This window comes from Pagrus major, chromosome 17 (assembly GCF_040436345.1).
Source record: "Pagrus major chromosome 17, Pma_NU_1.0".
In the NCBI taxonomy this organism is placed as follows: domain Eukaryota; kingdom Metazoa; phylum Chordata; class Actinopteri; order Spariformes; family Sparidae; genus Pagrus; species Pagrus major.
The window spans coordinates 5583375-5599397 of NC_133231.1; the positions used below are offsets into that span (position 1 = coordinate 5583375).

The window sequence follows — 16023 nt, forward strand, 5'->3', positions numbered from 1 at the left end:
AAAGAGGAAAGGGTGATGGCAATACTTCTCCCTCCACGCTTCAAGATATCAGCTATTTTATCTATTTTATTCCACATTTCGAGGCCTTAGTCAGCAACCATTAACACCATTTTGAGACAAATGTGCGTGAGAAACTGTGATGGTCATTTCCAGAGAGCTACGGGAGTCCATGCAAGTTTTGAAGGGCGTGCGTGACAGCAGATGGCTTAAGCATCTTGTAAATAGGAATTTGTCCATTCAGTGCTATTTGTTGCTAAAACAACATTTTCTCTCTTATTGAATATCACGCACCAGACTCTCAGCGGTAGTCTGCATTCTGCAGACAGACTGATTATGGCGTGTGTGTGTGTCCTGATAACATCCCGGCAGACTGGCCTCTTGCCAGCCATGGGCAAGCTCACCCTGCCATTTGATGTCGAGGTTTGGCTCCAGGCAGACCAAGCATTGTGTCCCAAACAATGAACCCCAGACCCACTGAACTATAAACATGTCCCTTTGGGGGCGTTTTCCTCAGATTCTGTGCAGGAGACACCCAAAGTCAGGAAACCTGACCCGACTTTTCTAAATTTAGTAACTCTGAAGTCTCAAATGCTGCTGACTTGGCATTCGATATCGCCTGTCTCCTTGTCTTATACAGTAATAATGCACTTGGAATGTTGACTGACATTCAAGTCTGGGATGGAGTTCTTATCACATCCTGTAAATTCAAGAAATTTGGCTACATTTCATATCAGGAATGTAAATGTTGTCTCACCAATATGAAAGAATTGGCCACCTGTTGAAATCATATTCCAAACAAGTGGGGCGCAGCATCACCAGAGTAACTGTAAATGCAATTAGCTAGTAAGCTCAGTTAACCATGCAGCTAGCAGTCTGAGCTGCACTATCAGACTCTCACCTCTTTAGGTACAAAGTGTTATTATGAGAAAGGATGAGCCAGAGCTAGCTGGTTAGCATGTTAACTTCAGTAGATATCTCTGCAACACAATACACAGATGTCATTGACATCAAAACTGTTATTTCTTCACGTTCTGTTGATGATAATAATATAAAAAACTTTGAACTGTTTAAAACAAAAGATTCTTACATATTGCACATTTAATATGTCTGTATAAAACTGACCATGGCATGAAAATGCCAGCCCAATTATTCTAAGTCATAATGGCAGCCACTGAGCTATGTACTGTTATATAACATTCATACAATCTTGACATGATTGCTCCAAATAAAGTCTGGCGTAGTTGTTGAGGCCCTCCTTTGTTTGGAGGTCATGGTCCTCCATCGCATTTGTTCACAAGCATGTACCCTGCTGAAGTGCCCTTGAACCTGGGCATCAAACTCACTCACAGTAATCACAATCACACTGCCATCATCTGAGTTTACCTGCTCTGCAGTACCCAGCACCCACCCGCTGGGGTCGCTGCTGAGTCCTTGGTGAGCACAGTGTGTGAGAGGCCTTCCGCTTCCTCCTGCAGATCAGCTGACTCTGATGCTGCTGTCAGGAGACCTCACCAACTGTGTTGAATGGCAACTATGAAAATTATCAAGCCGTAGAAACGCTATTACCAGCTATATTTTTCTAGTTTACGGACATATTTTGTATTCACAGGTGAGTAAAACTGTTAAACATTAGCAATGTCCACCTGTGGTGTTGTTGTTGTTTGTTGTTGTGAACAAAGCTAAGTGGCTAACGGTAGCTAATCCCTTGTGGATATTGCCGGACCTTAACCATCTTATCTTTGGCAGCGTCGTCGCTTTAAATGTGCTGTTTAATTCTTATATGTAGCTGTGTAGAGCTAGTTAGCAGTCAGGGAATGAAGATATGTAGTGCTGGCAAAACATTAACGTTAGCCTGTACTGGACTTGTACTCTGAATGAGTTCCTGTTGCTAGTGTAGCATCATTTCATTAGCTCTCCTGGTGGTAAACAGGACATTTCACTACAACAGCACTAGCAGCTTTCTGGAGCTAAAATGTAGCTAAAGGTTTGAGGTTACGTTGTATAAACCCAGTTAGTTTACCTGTATTGTCGCCAAATCTATACTAGTGATAAAGAGACCGACTAAGTGTTTCTCAATGTTGTATAACTGTTGAAATGAATAATAACACAGCATGCATAAGTCTAAATAGACTTCTCCTCTCAGTTTCCTCTAAGCTGCACCAGAGCTGTAACCATGTCAGAGTTTTGGTTGATCTCTGCTCCTGGAGAGAAGACCTGCCAGCAAACATGGGACAAAATGATGGCAGCCACCACACGTACCAACAACCTCTCCGCCAACCACAAGTTCAACATCCCAGACCTCAAGGTTAGCATGCATTTACAATAGCAACCTTTTCTCCCATGCTGCACTACAGAGACAGTACTTTGCAGTAATTAAGGCAGTTGAATGTAAATACAATTCAATGTCATAATTATTTTTTATCTATTTTTTGAAGAAAGTCACATGTTGATTTTACACATAAAAGTTGGCTCATATGAAAATCGCTCACCTTCTGAGTGATCCACTGTCAAGAATAAGCTGACTGTGTGTATGGGAAACAGCCTATACACCGATCCGTTGCGTGCATGGTGAAGCGTTGGTTTGGTGAAATTTTCATCCACAGAGCAGCTCGGCTCGTCTGGTTCGGTTCCTCTCTTTGCTGAAGGTGAAGTAACCCCGCTGACCTTGCTGCCACACGGGGCTGTAATGTTCTCCTGGACCTGTTAGCGTTGCATGAACGGCTCTGGACAAAGAGGCGCCATCCTAAGCACATAGGGCCCCCTGGATGTCACTGTAGGCGGTTTGAGCCCCAGATGTCACTGTTTAAACACAACCCTGCTGACCCTACTTAAAAATGACCCAGATCTCAGGACTGATGAGTCAAAAGTCTTAATATGCTGATGTTTGACTTTTTGTGTTCACAAACAGGTGGGAACACTAGATGTCTTGGTTGGGCTGTCGGATGAACTGGCCAAATTAGACTCCTTTGTTGAAAGGTATGCTTAGAATAACCATTACATTTTTCTATCTCAAACGCCTGTTTTAGTGATTAAATTTGTGTTGTATAGGGTTCTCATGATCACGTTGAATACAGTCCTCTAACCTATACAGCGCTCCTGACTCTCTGATGTTGCCAGTTTACCATTCCCTAATCCCTTCCCTTCCCTTGTAACAATGAGGAATTTCACAGTGGCCTGAGGCTAGCAGGCCTCGCAGTCTAAACTTGGCAATTTACAGTTGGGTGACACACAAGCAGCTCTTTCTTTAGTCATATTTATACCCGATGACTTATGTGCCGCGACTATGTTTGAGTGCAGTTTAAAGTCTTTTGGAAATATTGACATCCAAAACTCACACCCAGACATTACTGCTGAGCTCTATTTTGCTTCCTCTGTAGATATTTCCAAGACTGTGAGAAAGAGCAGCCTTGCAACACGGTTTCACTTGTTTGACTGCAGTCTGTCTTTAATCTAGTTCCTTTTTTTTTACGTTCCCAACCAGACTATCTGGACGAAAACAAAACCTAAATTAATGAATGCTTAAAAATTTCACCTGTTTTGATTTGATAACTACAAGTTCAAGTTTGTTTATTTGTAATTTTTAGATAGAGTGCATATGGAAACGAAATTCATATACATCATGCACCAAGGAAAAAGTATAATTACAAACAAAAAGAGCATAGTAAAATGATGGGATTTACGGAAGCCCTAAAGGGCCATGCATTCATACATTTTATTTCCTCCGTTTTCCCGAGATAACGAGTTAATTTCATTTGTTTTCTCGAGATCTCGAGTTATTATCTCAAAATAACAACTGCCATTTTCCCGAGATAACGAGATAATTTTCTCGAGATCTCGAGATAACGAAACTTTGTTTTCCTGAGATAACGATATAATTAATTTGAGATCTCGCCATTAACTACATAGCTGGTCAGCTATGTAGTTAATGACGACATCAGGCTCACTTAGATTGCACCACCGATATAGCTGAGGCCTTGCTAACTGTCTTTTTGGATTATGCACACTAATGTGTATATTATCTGTAATAGCAAGGCATAATGCTATTTCAGCCTGTGTCAGGCCTTGATTGAAAAGATATGTGATGTGGTGATCGATATGCTCCTGCTCCTCTGACATTGCTACACAGAATGATGTTTCCTGCAATGATTTAATATACTACACTATCGTTTTGTTTTCTCAAGATCTCAAGACAATTATCCCGTTATCTCGGGAAAACGGTAGTTGTTATTTCGAGATAATAACTTGAGATCTCAAGAAAACAAATGAAATTAACTCGTTATCACAGGAAAACGGAGGAAATAAAATGTATGAATGCATGGCCCTTTGGGGCTTCCGTAGAGATTGTCTCATGAAGCGAAATATTAAAATTACAGAAGCTGCAGTGTTTTGATAAAGGTAAACTGTGTGAAAAAAACAGCAATATAATAAACTGCTGTAGAGCTGCTGACATGTCCTGGTCTACAAATCTTCCTCAGTTGTCAGAAAACATGATCTGATCATGATTTTAATAGTTTTTTCTGAAAACTGTCATGCAAAAAGAATCATTCCCACTAATAATTAATCATATTGCAATAGCAGTCAAAAAATTGAAAGATAATTTGTTTTATCATATCCTGCAGCCCTGGCAAATATATGAAAATATAGATATAAATATAAATAATAACATGAAATATCAAAAAACATTTTCTAGATAGTCAAAATGAAACTAAAGTGGCAGATATACTTTCTTATTAAATTTTTCATCATGAGATGTGACTTGGCTCCCAGTCTCTCCTGGCTTCTCTACTGTAGACACAGACATGCTTTGATGTGCTGCTGAACAGTGTGGTTAAAAATCATTAACTCTGCAGGTCTGCCATGTTAAAAATCGCCTTGTCGGGAAAATACCTTAACAAGAAGATGTGAAAGTTTTTGATGTGTGTGTATGTTTGTCTTAAATTTGGGGCGTGAGGTCGCGGTGGTCGTGTGGGGTTTAAACTGTGCATGCAGTGTGTGTTGGTCACAGCGTGTTTTGATGTCTCCCGGCTGTTCACAGTGTGGTGAAGAAGGTTGCTCAGTACATGGCCGATGTGCTGGAGGACAGCCGAGACAAAGTGCAAGAGAACCTGCTGGCCAACGGAGGTACAGTAATATTACAACACTGTGTGTGCCGATTAATTTTGCACAGAAAAAGCGGTAATTATCAAAAGGGATAATTTAAACAGGATGTCTGCAGGTCGTTATAAAAGTCCTAAAATGTCTTAAATTTAATTAAAAAATGTATAGGCTTTAAACGTTATTAAATAGTCTTAAATTTGAATGTGTGAGGTTAACTTAATTGCTTAATTGCCACAAACATTTGATCTAATCTCATGTATCCATGTTTTCATTTCTTTTTCTCAAAATGTGTCAAACTCTTCTGCAGTCCTCATTTCTACAGCCTACGGTTGAACCTAATACTTTCACGTATTGGCAAAATTTAGACTAGCTTAGACTAACTCTAATAACCATATTCCTACAAAAAACCTAATATATATACTAGTTATCTCTATGGTTAGGAAAAACATTATTTGTCTTAAAATTTGTCTAAAATTTGGTAAAAAGTTATCCTGAAGCAGTCTTATTAAAATTACATTTAAATGTCCGATACCTGTATACACCCTGAATGCCAAGCAAGGTTAACTGGGCAAAAACTACTCGACACAATGATGTCGTTCTAAATATTCTTTACATTCTTGAGAAAAGACCAGATGGAAAAAAATAGGATTGATGCAATGGATCATCCAAATGAGTCTAATAAACAAAGCATATTTTCTCACTTACCTCTTGTGGTGTCTAACCTTCCAGAAAATGTAGGTTTTATTGTCCAGATCACAGTTTGGGGCATCTGCCTCACCTCCTCATAAAAAGGATTAAAGGACAGCATTAAAAAAATTCTGCTGCAATATCCATTTCTAGCATCAGTGTCCAGGCTACTTTTAATAATCTAAAGATCTGTTTTCAGCAGTTTTCATTGGTATTTCTTTAGTAGAATGTAGTTCTAATGAATACTTCACAGTGAGAGCTGTGGATTATCCAACAGAGACACAGTTTGTAGAAAAGCCTTGTTGCTGTTGAATTGAAAACAAAAGTCCTTTTGCATTTCTATGAACTAAATTTCATTCACATCCATTGTATCCGTGGAGGTTGCAAAAAGTTCAGAGAAGGATATATTACAATCCTGGGAAGGAACAAAATTACCCCATTAGCATGTATCAGAAATCATTGTAATTAAAGATAAGCTTTACTCAACTTCTGTCTCACTATAATGCAATCATAAGCTGATAATAGCCTGACAGGTCTTTTTTTGTCTTTTTTTTAGTTGATCTTGTCACCTACATCACAAGATTTCAATGGGACATGGCAAAATATCCCATCAAACAGTCACTTAAAAACATCTCTGAAATCATCTCAAAGGTACGTCTCTCAGTAAGATTAGAAAAATAGTGAATTCACTATCAAGGTTTGTAAGTATTTGTACAGATTATGTAATTTATGTAACTGTTTATTTCTGTAGCCTAATGTGTAGTGATAGGCCTCTAACACTATTTTTCCTGCTGGGCCCATCCAGCCTTTGTGCACCTATGCTAGTATTTGTGGAAATGTGTCTTAAAGGGTATGTTACTCTGTATTTTGTTATTCAGTCATAAATAAACCATGTTTTTTTGTTTTTTATAGCAAGTAACCCAGATTGACAACGACTTGAAGACCAGGGCATCAGCTTACAACAACCTTAAAGGAAACCTGCAAAACTTAGAAAGGAAGAATGCGTAAGTGATCCACGTGAACAAATGTACAAGTCTAACACTAAGAGTTTTTCACAGGGAGTAATGTAGCTAGCCAATCAAAGTACAGTTTGTAAAATCTAAGTCAGTTAGACCAAATTATATCTTCCCCAGCCTATTCAACTATCATCAAGGGGCCTTTTAGCAAAATAAATGAACTTCTTTTAACTTCCTGTCAGCTGACTTGAAATCCCTGGTTATACCAGGCAGCTCTTAAATAAAACACTTCCTTGTGCCTATCATCAGTCAAGCTTCAAGGATGAGGAACCATGTTTCCATGTCAGCACAGTCTGAATAGTTACTGCGACTCTGAAATGCTTTTGTCAACACCGGGCACCTTCTCCATGTCACGTCCATGTTGTTGTAACACTGTTGTGTGCCACCAGGGGGAGCCTGTTGACCAGGAGCCTGGCTGACATCGTCAAGAAGGAAGACTTTGTACTTGATTCAGAGTACCTCGTCACTCTGCTGGTAGTTGTACCAAAGTGAGTATTACCTTTCTAGTATTGCTAGTATTAAAAGCATGTCTGGATACTGATGGCAGATTTCTAAACATGTGGCAGGGTAATTCAGGAGAAAGATAAATTGGATGCTTACTTAGCATCTCCTCGCCTTCTGTTCTTTCAGGACTGCATACACTGACTGGCAGAAAACATATGAAACACTGGCTGAGATGGTGGTGCCTCGATCCTCAAAGTAAGTAATGTCATCATGTCAAAATAACTGTATTTTTAGAAGTTGATTTCTTCCTCTTACACTTCGTGTTTAATCTACAGTTTGCCAGTATCATTACAGCAGTATAACCTGTACCTGTCTTTTCTTCCAGTCTGCTATTTGAAGACAATGACAGTGGACTGTTCAGTGTCACTCTATTTATGAAAGCCATTGATGACTTCAAGCACAAAGCAAGAGAGAACAAGTAAGACTTATTATGCTGAGCAAACACACACTGTCATTGCTCAGGACAATCACCAGCATGAGGTGTGAGAAGTGTCTAAAAGAGAAAATGAGCAAAACTGCAAATATAAATAGCTGTAACTAAATATATCGACTATACAGCGCTGCGGTGATTAAACAAAGCTGCTTTCCGCCCTCTACATCTTATTTCTAGGTTCGTAGTGAGAGACTTCCAGTACAACGAAGAGGAGATGAAGGCAGACAAAGAGGAGATGACACGGCTCTCCACAGACAAGAAGAAGCAGTTTGTAAGTGATGGAACAGAAAATAATTTTCTGCTAAAATTTTCTCGCTGATACAGTTTAACACTGGGTAATTTAAGGCAGGAAACACTCAAGTGGCTCGGCACACTGCAGCTCATCATCTACTATACAAATTGTTTCAATATTACCAATCATACTTTGTTTCCCAGTCCAGCCACTGGATTGATTTTTAGTACATTATGAAGATAAACTTACAGCCATTAAGCACTTAGATACTGCAGTGAGGATTTAGGCTCTCTTGTTTTTCAGCAGAGTTACTTTTATTAACCAAAATTACCGTTTTTTCATAAGGTAATGGGTTCAAATTCAAAGGGCTTTTTCGAGTGGTAATTTACGAACATTCAAACACCCAGAATTGACTAAAAAAATCACTTCGATCACACAGAACGAGCAACAAGCAGTGGTGGCCTAAAGGTTAGAGAAGGAAGCTTGTGACCAGAAGGTCAATCTATAAATCTGCCACTGAGGTGCCCTTGAGCAAGGCCCTTAACCCCAACTGCTCCAGTTTAGCTGCTCAGTGGCCAACAGATCAGACTGTGGTTGTACTGGGCAGCTTCCAGGTGTGAATGTGTAACTGGGTTAATCTTTTTAAAGTGATCTTTTATCTTTATTTAATTTAACCAGGAATAAAAAAAAAGTGCTGTGCCGGCAGCAGCAGTCAGAAGAAGCTGACCACACACAAATCCACTGCTGTAAAAAAATGTCTCTTAAAAGTAGTGTTGAGAACAGAAAGAGAAATGTAGCTTGAAAAAAAAGTTTCATGTTTCATGTTGATTGCAAATACATTCTTCTCCTTTTTGGACGAGACTCAAGACACATCCAAAAAAAGATATAACCCTAATCTGCATCTCTTCTCTGCAGGGCCCACTCGTCCGATGGCTGAAAGTGAACTTCAGTGAGGCCTTCATTGCATGGATCCACATTAAAGCACTAAGGGTCTTTGTGGAATCTGTTCTAAGGTAGTGTGATCAGACATACAGTCTTAATATCACCCACACATCTAACTACAAATAAAAGTATCATTTGACAGTGCTCACATCCTTTTCATCAGCAGCAGTTGAAAAGATTTTGATGAGTTGTATTTATGTATTGTGTTTTTTCAGATATGGGCTGCCGGTGAACTTTCAGGCCATGCTCCTGCAGCCAACCAAGAAGACCATGAAGAAGCTGAGGGAGGTGCTTAATGACCTGTACAAACATCTGGACAGCAGCGCAGCAGCAATCATTGATGTGAGTACTGTGATTATATTATATAAATGCTCTTATTGCTGTTGTTAGTACAAGGTCATAGCATCAAGAATAACACTGCACTGCAAGCTGAAACAGCATACTGGTAGGTGTTTGAGACTATAAAAACTTTATGATTATCATGAACATAACATTATACCTATTACAACATATTATTAGATACAATACCTCCATTACATGAAATAATTACATCCCTCTTTCACAAACATCGCCCCGAGATGAACATTTTTGTGATAAGATGGCGCTTTAATTATGCACGCACAAGGTGAACCGTTGACTGAAGTAGTTTTCTTAGTTTTCTCAGTGAATCTCTACTTTTTGAAAAGCATTGTATGTCTGCATCTTGAGAAGAGTAGGCACAGTTATATGTTAATTCCACCATGGTGCCTCCCTTAAGTGTCAATATGTGTTTTGGCTTTTCCAACATTTTAATAAAATTTTTTGCAGTTATTTTATATTTATTTGTGACGTGTTAGTTCACTACAAAGAAGACATGAAGACATGAACTACTAATGTCAAAACCAGAATATGCTGCATTCCCTAAATCTGTACTACACACTAATTCGAATTAGGTTTGAGTCTTTAGTTTGTTCACACTGGAAATGTGACAAAATAAAGTATACTTTCTGAAAGCTAAATATGGTCAATATTTGAGTGTGCTCTTCATGCTTTCTGTTCTCCCACGAGGCAATGCACAAAGAAAGTGCAGGAGCTGCTCATTGCTTGAAAACATTCAGTTTTTTCTTTTTTGATTTAAATGAATTGAATTGTTTTTTTTTGCTGTGACATTTCAAGTCATGGTTTGATTGACATCCAACATAATTTCCTGTTAGTATAAGATGGCGTGTTGATTTTCTTTGTATAAAAACAGTTTACTATGACAATTAATTTCTTGTTCATTATGTGTAAAATTAGCATGTACAGTAGTCTGCATTGATTTGAAACCTCTTTGCTTCTCCTTCTGTGTCAGAGAATAACAGGTGCTCCTCCTAATGGCTATAACTGGTTACTACAACAAAAACAATAACTACAGTGGTGTGAACCACTTTATATACAGTCTTTAGTGTGTACTTGTAGTCGCATATCAAAGAATTCATGCCTTTTTATTGAGGTATGAAGCTGTATTAAATGTTATCCTGGCCTTTTAACAAGTTTGTTTGAATAACTTTAAATAAGGATCTTTAAGTAATTGTTCAGAGCTCTGCCCTGAAGCTTTGCTGCACTACATCAGATAATGTTTGAATTTTTCAGTGCACAGAATATTGGATTCAATGAAATGTGCCTGTACTGTACTGAACAGTAGTGTTAACATTATGGTGATTTATTCCGCTCCTCATTTGGGAGATGATTACAGATAAACCTCCTACAAACATTGAAACAGCGGCTTACACACACTAACAGCCTGCACTCTTTTGATTCCAGTCTGCGATGGACATCCCAGGCCTGAACCTGAGCCAGCAGGAGTATTATCCTTACGTCTACTACAAGATCGACTGCAACCTGTTGGACTTTAAAGTTTAACATTTTCCACATTTTGTCTTTATATTGAGTGTTGGTACATACTTCCCCCTCCTCCCCCTGTCCCCACTGTCTGTCTCCACGCCGTCACCTCTCCCCATCAGCTGGTGAATCACGATGCTGCATGTTCATTCCTTGTGGTGAAAAGACTCATCAGCAAGCTTCTGCCACTTTTACAACCAAGGGACAAAAAGACTTTTAAATATTGTTTTTGTTTACATCTTTTCTTTTCACGTCACACAGATAAATAACCTTTTTTTTTATGTGAAATGGATCAAGAAATCATACTAGAGAGTTGCATTTTACTGTGTCATTCCACATGTGCTGGTGTGTATTGATAGCTACATCTGATGTATCGGTGTTCAGAGATTTGAGTTTACATATGGGAAATGTTATCACTGTACCCATGGCAACCAGATCTGGTGCGTGTTTCTGAGATTGTGGGGTCACCTGTGCAGACGTTGTGCAACAGAGGTGTTAAATGAGTGTGTGTTGTCTTATGTTGTGTATATTTGCTGTCAAAACAGATCTGTATCAGAGTATTGTGTAAAACATTGATTGAATAAATATGATTGATGAATACATCAAATCATGCGAGTTTTTTAAATGGATTAATATATATTTGGTATGTGTGCATCATTTCTTCTTGATTGAACAGAATTGAGAAAAGTATGATGTTAGCGTTAAATGTTGAGAGAAGTGAAAGAGATTCAGGCAGTGTCTCTGTGTAGTAAAGAAAGAGAGATCCTCTGTGAGCCTCCTGGTGACTCATGATCATATGCAGCGTCACGGGCAATTTCAAGGAAAGTTCCTCCTCGGGCAGAAATCATTTGTGACCCAGCGAGCTACAAGAAAACTACAGCGTCAATATGGAGGACAGCTGGAGATAACAACAGCCAGCAGAGGGCACCAAACACACTTTGATGAGCTGCTTGCATATTTCAATGTGCTGCAAGTGTTAGTGTATGATTTCACTACACTATAGAAATACTCTATTACAAGTGACAAATGTTCATTACAAATTAAGAAACTATAGCAACAAAATAGATGTCAAGTATCAAAAGTACAGGTGCTGGTTATGTGACAGTGCCCCAGCTAGAGTTAATATTATGTAATAGGTTCATTATTATTAATGCATTAACATGTAATCTGCCTTGTTATGTTGTAACTACAACAATGCGAGGTAGAGCCACTTCACCGCTTTTAGATACTGTTGGGAAGTTTATTCCCGAGCGCGGTATCAAATTTAACAAACAGACTGCGAGGGAAAAATGTACAGTATTTGCCACTGAAACAGCAGTAGGATTTTAAAGTAGTATTAAGTGCAAATACTCAAGTAAATTGAATCTCAGTACAGTAAATCAGTAAATGTACTTACCAATTTACCAGGCTCTGAACTAAATGTGTTGCAAGTTCCATGACTGTAAAAACGGCATAAAGTCAGAAGTTCTGCAAACTGTACCGATAGCTTGGAAAAATGTAATTTAACAGAGCAATATTTTGTACCAACAGAGCTTGTAAAGGTATTATCAGATAAACAGTATGGAAGTTACATACAGACAGAAGCACGCCCATCACTCAGGTGTTCTTAATGTGCCGGATTACGAGTCAATCCATTGGATGAATCAGTGCAGAGCTGGGTAACACTGTCTGAGGACAATGTATGCCCACACTGTTCTAAAAATAGATCAATATATTCTAAGAAATACAATATAAAACAATACAGAATATAGGAATGATGTAGAAATAAAATCATCCAAGAACATGTTGAATCCGAATGACAAAAATTCACAACAAGACAATGTGTCACATGAATAAAGTATCAGAGAAGGAAACATTGTTGTAACTGCACGACATAAACTACGAGTAGTGCAGATAAATTGTCAATAGATAAAATAGAAATTAATTAATTATGTGGTACAAGAAAAATTACAGGCTACTGTAGCAATGGGACAGAATTCATATTAATACAAGAAAACAGAAGGCTTCCCAGTCCCACACAGGTGTTTTCAGTGAATCTGATTAAACTTCTGCTCAGGTTGAAGATTGGCAGAGCTTTGATGGAAATGATGTGATACATGCCAATAAGAGTGATAAAAGTGCAGTATTGTAAAAAGTACCCAAAAGTCATACTTGAGCAAATGTAAAGTTAACGCGGCAACATATTACCTTGGTAAAAGTAAAGGTCACGCATATGAGTAGTACCCAAGTATCAAGTAGTTTTCTTGCAATAAATGTACAAGTATCAAAAGTACAAGTAAAAGTAAATCATAAATATATTTACATGTGTATAGTACAGTATACTATGGGTTTACCTATGGCCGATTATTGGATCTGATACATTTTTCTGTTTATCAGAATCAGTGATTTCTTTTTTTATCCCATTGCAAATAAAATACATTGAATTAAAAATACACTGCAGCAGCATGCAATCTACATAGTAACTAGTAATTTAAGTGATCAAATAAATGTAGTGGAGTAAAAACTACAATATTTACTTCCACTTTACTACGAAAATGTAGTAAAGTGAAAGTATAAAGCAGCAGAAATACTCAAAACCTCAAAATAGTACTTATTTACAGTACTTGAGTAATTTACTTAGTAACATCCCATCACTGTAAAAGCTTTGTACCACCTAACTAGACCTAAAAAATAACAACTAGAGAGTGAAAGAAACGAAGCACAGATGCCTCAATAGGTGAGAACACCTGTGTGGATGCACCATGGCTATTTCAAAACAAGTAAAATAAAACTTTACTCAGCAAAGGAAATGTATGTGCCCAAGACGCTCCAATATACAAAACCATATGAATGATATAGCATAAATTACTGGGTATCACACTTATTACCAGTACCACCAGTGACTATGTTTCTAATTATAAGCGATGAATAAACTTTTCAAAAATGCATCAGTGTTCCTATGAAAACACAAGGAAACATGTGTATAATGATTTTTAAAAAGGCTAGAAATGATCCTAGTCAGCACCTTTCTATGTAGTTTTCCACAGTTTAGCAGTATCTTGTAACAGTCCCTCCACTCATGCTCGGGTTAGCCTCAAAATCCAGCTGTTGGCGCCCATTTGACTCCCTCGTCCCACCCTCTGTGCTTTGTGTATACCTAGCTATAGGCCTACCGTTAGATACAGAGCTCACAGAAACCACCCAGTAGGCCTACTAAACAGCTTTTCTGTGTGCCAATCAGTGTTTGACAATTTGATTAAACACTATTTATTCAAGAATATCTACATGTAAGCACAATGCAAATAAATCAAATGAATCACCTCAGTTGATATCTTAATTTATTGGTACAAATTCCCGTAAAAAAAATACAAAATAAAAAAATAATTGTGATAAATGAACCACCTACAAACATTTGACAGTGAATCTGAGGATTTGGGGCCCTGGGCTTCTGGGGCCTTGGGGCATTAGCTGCTTAACCGGGTTTGTAATCCAGATTTGACTCCGATAAAACATATTTAAATGAACTGAACCTGAATAAACAAACACTGAATATGGAAAAGAAGAGACGAAGATACCAATGCCAGTGTCTCTATCAACCAATCTCTCAAAAGCCCGGAAATAGATGCAGGGACGTTCATTGTGTGTGTGTGTGTGTGTGTGTGTGTGTGTGTGTGTGTGTGTGTGTGTGTGAGAGAGAGAGAGAGAGAGAGAGAGAGAGAGAGAGAGAGAGATCATGTGATGGAGGAGTGAGCCCGGTTGTTGAGTTGTGATGTGAGACACACCACACACGGTGACGGCTGCGGACACACACAACCACCACGCACCGCCTCATGACTGTTGGTACCGAGACCTGAGCGAGGCGGGCGAGAGAAACAAGCACCGGTGCGCTGCTGGCTGCTGCTGCTGTCCCGGGGAGCAGGAGCAGGAGCAGGAGCGGGAGCAGGAGCAGGGAAGCATCAATGCCTCCAGGTTCCGTCTCACATATCGGCCTGGACCTGTTCTCGTCATCGGGCCTCCTGCGCTGAGATAATGAAAGGATGGCCGAGCAGCGATGCGGGGACCAAGGAGGGCTGACGGATGCTGCTGCAGCGACTCATCGGGATGAGCAGCAGCATCACAACACGATGAACACAACGGAGGACGCGGGAGCGGAGTGTCTCACTTTGGACCAGATACTGAGGCTCTATGGGCAGCCCATCAATGAGGAACAGGCTTGGGCGGTGTGTTACCAATGCTGCAGGACGCTGGCGAAGGGACACCGGGGCAGGAGGAGCTCCTCCGCCGCCGCCGCCTCCGCCTCCGCCGCCGGAGCATCATCAGCGGCGGCTCCGAGGAAGATCTCCGGACCGGGTGATGTTAGGATACAGAGAGACGGGTCTGTGAGGGTGGAACACCAAGACTGTGAAGGTAAAACATGATTTAAGACCAAGTGCGCCTTCAGCCACTTGGATATAGGCCAGGCCATCCCTCCGATCTCAAATAACGGGGCTGAGGTGTTGTGATTGCTCTTATGTAAAAGACTTAAATAAATTCCAGGAGGACAACATGGCCTACAAAATCACAATAGCCCACTTGTGTATAACCACCAATAGCAATTTAATGGCAATATTATAGTGGCACCACAGGGTAATAATGTGCCAAAAAATGTGCACATGTTTTCAGCTGCACATGTGGAGGCTTTACATGTGCAGGCTTTACATGTTTTTACAGATCAGGTGCTTAATCTGCTGCAGGAAAACAACAGACAACAGCCAGAGTTTTAAGCTCCAGAACACATGACCTGATCTTTGAAAAAACAAAGGAGACCCCTGCATCAGAGACCCCTCACTGTCGTGGCCCCTCACACCAGTGTTTTCACTGATTTTCACTATCTTCTCCTCACTGAGGGCACGTGCGACTACATCATGTGATCTCATCTCTCATTAAAAGCCTCTCAGCCTGTTTGCCACCTCATATCAGATCTGATTATAGCATGTGATTACTGGCTGAAATGTGCACAGCCACTGATCGGATCGAGGTTGTGGGTCGATGCCCGTTTTGTGTGGATAGAATAGGAAGTTATGGAGTGATGGTTCACCCCTGCACATACCTTGTATCAGCTGGTTCTAATACCTGAGACACGAGAACCCTTTGTGATTAAACTACAATTAATAAGCTGCTGTGAAAATGACGACTGAGAGTCCTGTTGGAATGACAGTGTTTCTATTGCCAAGCTGAAAATAGCCAAGCAAATGAGAGGAGACAGTGCTGGCAGCAAAGTGTGCCAAATTACA

The 16023-nt window shown here is 39.6% G+C and overlaps 2 protein-coding genes across 2 annotated transcripts in view; both read left to right on the plus strand.

The window, feature by feature from the left end:
• Positions 1-1473: 1473 nt before the first annotated feature.
• LOC141012615 (V-type proton ATPase subunit C 1-A-like) lies at positions 1474-11378 on the plus strand. The gene is made up of 13 exons (XM_073486137.1): positions 1474-1609; positions 2144-2305; positions 2909-2976; positions 5036-5121; positions 6341-6435; positions 6697-6788; positions 7190-7288; positions 7431-7499; positions 7630-7722; positions 7915-8008; positions 8885-8982; positions 9127-9253; positions 10694-11378. The coding sequence occupies exons 2-13, from the start codon at positions 2174-2176 to the stop codon at positions 10790-10792; spliced, it is 1152 nt and encodes a 383-aa protein (XP_073342238.1). The 5' UTR covers positions 1474-1609; positions 2144-2173; the 3' UTR covers positions 10793-11378.
• Positions 11379-14787: 3409 nt separating this feature from the next.
• The window catches only part of LOC141012431 (protein spire homolog 1-like), a 38553-nt gene continuing 37317 nt past the window's right edge, over positions 14788-16023 (plus strand). The window contains exon 1 of the mRNA XM_073485911.1: positions 14788-15157. Coding sequence (XP_073342012.1) covers positions 14788-15157 — 370 coding nt within the window. The remainder of the gene's footprint in view (positions 15158-16023) is intronic.

Excerpts from the sequence above, each read along its gene's own strand:
- LOC141012615 (XM_073486137.1), top strand. The coding sequence starts at position 2,174 with ATGTCAGAGTTTTGGTTGATCTCTGCTCCTGGAGAGAAGACCTGCCAG. Across the intron at positions 5,122-6,340 it reads GAACCTGCTGGCCAACGGAG|TTGATCTTGTCACCTACATC; the intron begins GTACAGTAATAT and ends TCTTTTTTTTAG. Across the intron at positions 8,009-8,884 it reads CAGACAAGAAGAAGCAGTTT|GGCCCACTCGTCCGATGGCT; the intron begins GTAAGTGATGGA and ends TCTTCTCTGCAG.